This window comes from Loxodonta africana, chromosome 3 (assembly GCF_030014295.1).
Source record: "Loxodonta africana isolate mLoxAfr1 chromosome 3, mLoxAfr1.hap2, whole genome shotgun sequence".
NCBI classification, from domain to species: domain Eukaryota; kingdom Metazoa; phylum Chordata; class Mammalia; order Proboscidea; family Elephantidae; genus Loxodonta; species Loxodonta africana.
Window position 1 is genome coordinate 198,587,298 of NC_087344.1, and position 8,348 is coordinate 198,595,645.

General features: G+C 39.9%; 1 protein-coding gene across 2 annotated transcripts in view; it reads left to right on the forward strand.

Annotated features, from left to right (window-relative positions):
* HSD17B7 (hydroxysteroid 17-beta dehydrogenase 7) overlaps positions 1-7,769 on the forward strand; it is a 30,034-nt gene extending 22,265 nt beyond the window's left edge. The window contains exons 8-9 of one of the 2 annotated variants that reach the window (XM_064282884.1): positions 4,638-4,736; positions 7,453-7,769. In XM_064282884.1, the coding sequence (XP_064138954.1) occupies positions 4,638-4,736; positions 7,453-7,554 (201 nt within the window). In that variant the 3' untranslated portion in view covers positions 7,555-7,769. The remainder of the gene's footprint in view (positions 1-4,637; positions 4,737-7,452) is intronic. The other variant, XM_064282885.1, reaches the window with a different exon arrangement.
* Positions 7,770-8,348: the final 579 nt, after the last annotated feature.

Sequence of the window (8,348 nt, forward strand, 5' to 3'; positions counted from 1 at the left end):
ATATACCACAAATTGCCAGAAGAAGGAACATGTCTGTCTTGGAAGAAGTACAGCCAGAGTGCTTCTTAGAAGCGAGGATGGCGAGACTTCATCTCATGTACTTCGGAGATGTTATCAGGAGGGACCAGTCCCTGGAGAAGGCCATCATGCTTAGTAAGGTAGAAGGTCAGCGAAAAGGAGGAAGACCCTCGAAGAGATGGATTGACTCAGTGACTGCAGCAGTGGGTTCAAGCACAGCAATGATTGTGAGGATGATGCAGGCCCAGGCAGTGTTTTGTTCTGTGGTACATAGGGTCACTCTGAGTCAGAATCAACTTGACGATGCCTAACATCAACATTGCCAGGCCTTTCTTCTGGAGGACCCCTGGGTGGTTTAGAACCACCAACCTTTAGGTTAGCAGGCACTTGCAAACTGTTTGCGCCATCCAAGTGGGATGCAAAAGTAGGGACTATGGAGTCCGGCTCTCTTTTCCCTATATGAAGGTTCTCTTTCCTCTATTAGTATTAAAAAACCCACTGCTGTCAGTATTAGAGGATAAAATTCTTACCTTACTAGGAAACCAGTGGGTTTCTTTAAATCACACATGGCAAATGAATTGTATGTGTTTCCTCATCAATGGCAGACTCTTTTCTGTTGTACTCAGATGTCACTGAATATTTTTAACACAAAGCTCCAAAGGCAGCCTCTACAAATGGATATAATTGTCATATGAGATGAAACTTATTTGTCTTCCATGCTTATACTATCTGATAGAAATCCCATTGAATTATTTTGAGTGTTGTGTGCCCTTCACTCTACTGGGCTCCTTTAGGATATTTGCAATTCATCTTTGAAACTTAAGGGCCTAGGACTGTATGTCTATGCCTAGTAGATTCTTAAATCTTGGTTGAATTGAAGTGAACAAAGAAGAGCATTAAGAGAAACTACTTGAAGCTCTTGTTTTGGTAAATGTTGCAGAAATAAATGCATTTATTGTAGGGATACAAATTGATTTTAGAAGCAAGTGCTTTTAAATTATTTTTAGAACATTAAAGAATTGGTTCTTAGTATCTATCTTAGTTATCTAGTGCTACTATAACAGAAGTACCACAAGTCAGTGACTTTAACAAACAGAAATTCTCTCACAATTTAGGAGGCTTGAAGTCTGAATTCGGGGCACCAGCTCTAGGCGAGGGCTTTCTCTTTCTGAAGGAAGGTCCTTGTTCCTTGGTAATATTCATGTGGCATGGCATCTATCTTCCTCCATCTCTGCTTGCTCACTTGCTTGTTTAATATCATTTATATCTGTGATGGTTAAGGTTGTAGGTCAACTTGATTGGGCCATGATTCTCAGTGGTTTGGCAGTCGTATGATGTGATCACCTCCGTGATGAGGTTCGATATAATGTCATCTCCTCCATGATGGAATCTGCTGTGAGTAGCCAATAAGTTGAAAGGGAGTTTCCTCCAGCACGTGGCCTGTGTTGTAGGTAAGTGGATATTCTGGCAGGCTCGTGGGCTTTTTGCTTACGCCGGATCTTCCAGCTGGCTCCTGTTCATCTGACTGCCAGTTCTTAGGACTTGAGATAGTAGCTTACTTGAGGTCTTGCCTGCCGATCTTGGGATTCTCTGATCTTTCCAGCCTGTGAGCAAGAGCCCTGCTCTCTGACTTGCCGATCTTCAGTTCGCTAGCCCCTGTGGCTACCTGAATCATGAGAGACCTCTGTCCTGATCCATGGACATGGGGCGTTCCAGCCTCTACACCTATGTGAGCCGTTTCCTTGATATAAAAAAAACTCCATATATTTATATGCTTTACTGGTTTTGCTTCTCTATAGAACCCAACCTAAGATAATATCTCAAAAGAAATCGACTCAAGGATATCCTACACTAATCCTGCCTCATTAATGTAAAAAAGACAATACATTCCCAAATGGGATTTTAACCACAGGCATAGAGGTTAGGATTTACAACAGGTAGTTTGGGGGGGGGGGCACAATTCAATCCATAACAAAATCTTTGCCAAAACATTAGGTATATTAATCAGCAGTCCTTTAGAGATTATTCATTCTGCTCATCTATAACACTGAAAATTTAGTCAAGAGATCAAGTATATTGAGTGTCAGTGGTGTGGGGAATACTTAGAAGACAAAATCTATTCCTAAGGAGCTTAGAATCCTATTTTGAAGAAAGAAGGAAGATATAAGACATCCTGTAATCAGGTGATATCTCTGGAAGTTTTGCTGTAAGCACCGTAGGAATAGCAGAAAGGAGGATCAGTGAGAGGGTGGAGTGTTGGAGCAGCCTTTGCCACTAAGTGGGCTCTGGAGGATAGGTGGAGTTGGGCCAGCGTGGGTAGCATCTCTGGTGTCACAGCTGAAATGTTTTTTCTGTTGTGAGCCTGCTGTAATTTCCTAAAATGTGGATGAGCAGGAGAATAGTCACCCTAATTACCACACAGTGATGGTTGTAGATGTCGGTGGATACGGATGAGCATTCGAGCACATGGCATATGAGCATGAGCCTCTTTCAATCTTTGGATAAGAATGTCTCCTTTGGTGGGCTGGGCTTGAGTAGCCTAAAGCGCGATAGCTTAGTGTGTGGGCTCTAGAGTTGTCTTAACTGTATTCAAATCCCAGTGTTCTGGCTCCTGGCTGTGAACCTTGGCTACGTATTTTCACTCACCATACTCTGTCCTATAGGGTTGCTATGAGTTGGAATCAACTCCATGGCAATGGGTTTGTTTTATTTGTAAAGTAGGCATTATATTGGGGTAAATAAGAGAAGGCATAAGTAGAGTCTAATACATTGTAAAGGATTCAGTATATTTCAGCATTTAACAGTTAAAGAAAACTATCTTAATAACTGGTATGTGAGTTGACAGATCAATGGAACAGAATAGGGAGTCTAAAAATAGGCCCATAAGCACATGGGGATCCAGTATATAATAAAGATGGCATTCCAAGTCAGTGAGGAAAAGGGTTATTCAGCCTATGGTGTTAACCAAAATATGGAATAGGATCTCATCTTCATGCTTTACACCCAAGTAAAGTTCCAAATGAGCCAAAAAATTGATTTATAAAAATTAAAATATAAAGTTACTAGAAGAAAATATGGAGAAATTTTTAAATAGTTTCAGAGTGTGGAAGCTTATCTAAATATTTCACAAATCTGAGAAACCATCAAAGAAAACACTGAAAATTTTGATTAAATAAAAGTAAAAGATTTTTGCACGGCCAAAAACCTCGCTATAAATAAAGTCCAAAGCCTAACCACAAAGTGGGAGAAAATGATGTCCTCATATCCTAACAAAGGGTTAATTTTATCAATATCTAATGAGCTTCAACAAATCGAAAAAAAACCACCCATTAGAATGATGGATAAAAGACATGAGCAGAGAGGTCTTAAGCTGTCTTCATCATACGAAAAGATAGTCAACCTCATTCACAATAAGAAAAAAGCAAATTAAAACTACAATGAAAAGCTATTTTTCAACTCTGATTAGCAAAGTTTAGAAAGTTTGATAATACACTATATTGCTGGGAAGTATGAAAATGGGCACTCTCCTACATTGGTGGGGGAGGGTAAATTGATATAGCCTCTATCAAGGACTCTGGCAAGATCAGTCAAAATATTAAATGTTCATACCCTGTAACCTAGCAATTCCATCACTGGCATTTATCTTAAAGATGTACTCAAACGTGTATGAAAAGATGCATCCATCACCCATTGCAGCATGGCTTATAACAGCAGAAACTAGACACAGCCTGTGTGTTCAGCAGTTGGAGACTACTTAAGAGAAATTTTGGTGTATCCATGAAATGGAATACCATGTTACTTTAAAAAAGAAGGAAAACCCTGGTGGCATAGTGGTTAAGAGCTAAGGCTGATGACCAAAAGGTAGGCAGTTCAAATACACCAGGGTTCCTTGGAAACCGTATGGGGCAGTTCTACTCTGTCCTATAGGGTCGCTATGAGTGAATCGACTCAATGGCAATGGGTTTTTTTTTTTTAAAAAAGGAAACAGCTATACATATGCTGATATGGAAAGATCTCCAGAGAATATTGTTTAAGTGAAAAATGCAATGTGTGGAATGGTGTGTATATTATGCTTCCATTTGAGTGAGAGAAAGGGCTACGTATGCTTTTATGTGAATAGATTTATCTGGACGAATACACAGGATACTAGAAAGAGCAGTTGCCTCCAGAAAGGGGGACTGTATGACTGGAAAATTGTGAAGGGAAGTAGACGTAGTTTTTACCATTATACTTTTTGAATGTTGTACACGTGGATGCTTTTATGTGTTAATAAAGCAAAATATTACATCAATGATCTATACTTTACTGAGGCATTAGCCGAGTATCAACCTCTGAATAAGCTGGTCTCTGTGCCATGAACTTTAATTTTGAGATTAAAGGAGGAGATAGCTGAAATATGATTCTTTTACTTTAAATAAATATTTAAAGGATACTGTTAATCAGGTTGCCCTACCGTCTTCTTTCAGTTACTGCGGTGGTTCATGAAGACACTACAGTTAGCTGATGATAATTGAGGGGGATTTGGACTTTGGAGCGCTCTGTGAAGTACTGGTTGCAAGTCCCCACCAGCTTCACTTGCCTTGGGCAGAGATGCATTGATACACTCTTTTCCTTTCCAGGTATGGCTTTTCCACCAAAAGCCTGAGTCTCTCAATCCTCTGACCAAATATATGAGTGCCACCACTGGCTTTGGCAACAATTATGTAATACCCCAAAAGGTAAATCTATTTATGTGGTTGCATTAAAAATGCTTGCTGCTAGGCTGATGAACTGGTTCCTGCTTTCCTGACCAGCCCACAGGCTTCCCAACTCTCTTCTCTGGGTCTCTACTCTCTGTTCATTGGTGCCACATTGGTCTCTTTCTGTTCCTTTCTGCTCCACCCTGCCTCTGAGCCTTTGCACATCTTGTTGTCTCTACCCGAACTGTCCTGCCCTTTCTCTTTCAACTGGTTAATTATTACCCATCCTTAAGATCTCAGCTTACATCTCAGCCTTCTGTGACCCTGTGGACCAGTCAGATACCTCTGTTAGAGACTGTCTCGATATCTTGTACCTGTTTTATGTAGCACCCATTCACCATTGGGCTCCCCTGTGAGAATATAAGCTCTGCAAGGATGAGAATTATATCCTCCTTTCCTGGCATGGTGACTTGTACATTGCAGGTGCTCAATAAATGGGTGGCAAGTTGGATGAAGTGCGAAGAGTCTTTCTGTGTGAAGTTGATTTCCCTGGGAAAGTTCCACCATCAGTTCTGCTTGTGGCAACCATCAGCTTTAATAGATTGTAGAAAATGACGGTGTTTTGAAGAAGCAGGGGATGGAGTATGGGAAAAAATCAGTACTGTGTTTTTTGGACTCTATAATCTTTTAAAAAGAAATCAGAGTTACATATTAAGAAACAAGAAAATTTATTTTGAACCTTTAAGAATGGTTTTGTTGCATTTTTGTCAAGAATAAGGTTTACTTGAGCCTCCCATTTTTACTGCCTGGCTTATTGTGAGGAGGCATTGGCATAAAATCAAACTAGATTGAGGCAAATAAGTTATCTCGGGTAAGTCACATAATTGGCAACAATCTCTGCTTCCCTTGGTATCTTCCAGTGCTTTCCAAAATATGGTCTGCTAAATACTAGTTCCTTGAGAAGATTTGCAAAACAGGTTCCTCAGGCAACTAAGCTTGAGTAATGCCTCATACTATTACCCCCTATTTTAGAGACTCCTTGGTGGTGTAGTGGTTAAGTGCTTGGCTGTTAACTGAAAGGTCAGCAGTTCGAACCCACTAGCCACTCCATGTGAGAAAGATGTGGCAGTCTGCTTCCGTAAAGGTTACAGCCTTGGAAACCCTATGGGGCAGTTCTGCTCTGTCCTGCGGGATTGCTAAGAGTCAGAATGACTCTGCAATGGGTTTGGTATTTCAGAGACAAGCGCTAGTGCCCAGTAAAGGCTTTGAGAAGTTGGTACAATTAAGAAGTCTGTGTGAAATAGTTTGATCTTAGTTTTCCCAATTTTTTATTGATTTTATAATTCTTTTTTCTTTTTTTTAATTTCAAATAACATCCCAAAGAATACACTTTGGGAAACTCTATTCCAAATTAATAAACTTACTTTTAGGCCTTCAGAGACTGTGTGGACTTGCTGTATTTTCCTCTAGACAGAGTGATTTATTTACGAGGGGAAGAAAATGTTTAATTCTTTAAACCAAATTATTTTATTAGCATTTTACAGGAGTCCATTGAAAAAAGTGGCTTAACTTTCAATTAATTTGGAGAAATCAGCTTTCTTCTCTGTTAAAGGTTGAGGTAGAGGTAGAATGCCTCCTCTAACTCCAACATGGAAAAATTCTGAGGTGATTGAATGAAATGTTACTTCCAAAATGTTAAAAAGTTTTCTTTAATGTTTAACCTTTCTATTCTGTGAAGAAAGACTGTTTTTGAAGTTCAGGTTCTGTATTGACTTCAAAAAAGACACCACTTTATTTCATAGGGCCTGAAATTTTGATTTCATACATGTCAGTTAAGATTAGATTTTAACAACCCTGAGTACAATGTCCGTGGAGTTAATCATAGGAACAAAATATATATATGTGTTGGGCCACTTGAATTATTATTACTTTTTAAAGTATCTCTTATTGATACTGAGGTAGTCTATGCCAATATTGGGCCTGACCCTTAACACCATTTGGAAATTTGCTCATTGCTTACCAACCCATTTTTGTGGTCTAACGGGACTGTAAAATAACAGTGGATTAAACAAGATAGAAACTTAGATTTCTCATATGCAAAAGCAGTTTGTAGAGAGGCAGTCCTGGGCTGACATGGCAGCTCCGTAAGGTGTCAGGCACCCAGGTTCCTTCTAGTTACTGTTCTGCCGTCCCTAGGGTGTGGCCTTGATCTTTAAGGCCCAAACCAGCATATGAAGAAGGGGATGCCCATTCCTTTTAAAAAGAGTCCTGGTAATACCATTCAACACCACTTATTTCCTATTGGCCAGAACATAGTCACATGGTACCTACTAGCTTCAGTGGATACTGGGAAATGGAGTCTTTTATCTGAAGGGCAGTGAGCCCAGCTAAAACCAGGGCTCTTTTACTAAAGAAGAAAAAAAAATTAAAAAAACCCATTGCTGTTGAGTCAATTCTAACTTATAGCAACTCTATAGGACAGAGTAGAGCTGCCCCATGGAGTTTCTGAGGAATGGCTGGTGGATATGAACTGCCGACTCTCTAGGGCTGGAGTTTGGACTGAGAGTTAACATGTCATCAGGTTCTCAGAGTTTATTACAGCCCCCACATTGCTGCCACTGCAGTCCTTTTTGCTGGCCCCTTTCTTTTTGTCTTTTCAGTTCTCTTACTATATGTTGAATGCCTTCCTTTTATGCAAATTCTACTCATTCCATTTTTCGTTTTCTAATCATCCCTATTTTTACTTCTTTTCCAGATGGACCTAGATGAAGACACTGCTGAAAAATTTTACCAAAGCTTGCTAGAACTGGAAAAGCATATTAGAGCCACTGTTCAAAAATCAGATGACCAGAGCTGACAGTGGTACTCTCTGAAACGCACATACCTTTGGTGCATTCTGGGGCTCGTGGGTTTCGCTTGAGCTGAATGATAGACATTTGTCATACACTGTGAACTGTGATTATCTCCTTTGCCTTTTTTTTTCAGAATTGTCCCTAAAACTATGTATGTGTATGTATAGGAGCATGAGAAAAAAATGGATGAAGTAAAATATCAATTAGAGGTTCCCTGCAATGGTGTCACATTGTAATTACTGGAGTCACCCAACAGAATACCCGGTTATAGTGCTCTGCTGGCTGGAGCCCAACCCAAGCTAGTCCACCGGCTGTGATGAGGCTTGAATGATGGGTGCACAGATGCATGGGCCCTCTCCTTTCCTTTTGGCCTGCCCACAGCACGAGGAAGTACTGCCCACCCTCTAATGACAATCTTAACTTTTGTGAGCAATTTCTTAGGTCTTTTGCCTGATTTCTTCTTCTATAATCCTCAGTCTGGATGCCCATGTAGTTAATCACAGGAACAAAAAGTGTTTTGGCCACTTGGATTATTATTTTTTTCTTATTTTAAATGTATCTTTTATGGTATTCAGGTAGTCTGTGCTCATATTGGGCCTAATCCTTAACACCATTTGGAAGTTTGTTCGTTGCTTGCCAGCCTGTTTTCATGATCTTATTTTAATGGATATAAACTTGCAGCATAATTTAATAAAATTTTCTCGTTGAATGCTGGCTAGTAGGATATCTGCCAGTATCAGATACCCTATAGTAGTGGTGGGAAATGGTTAGGACTCAGTTCACAAGTGTCAGATAATTA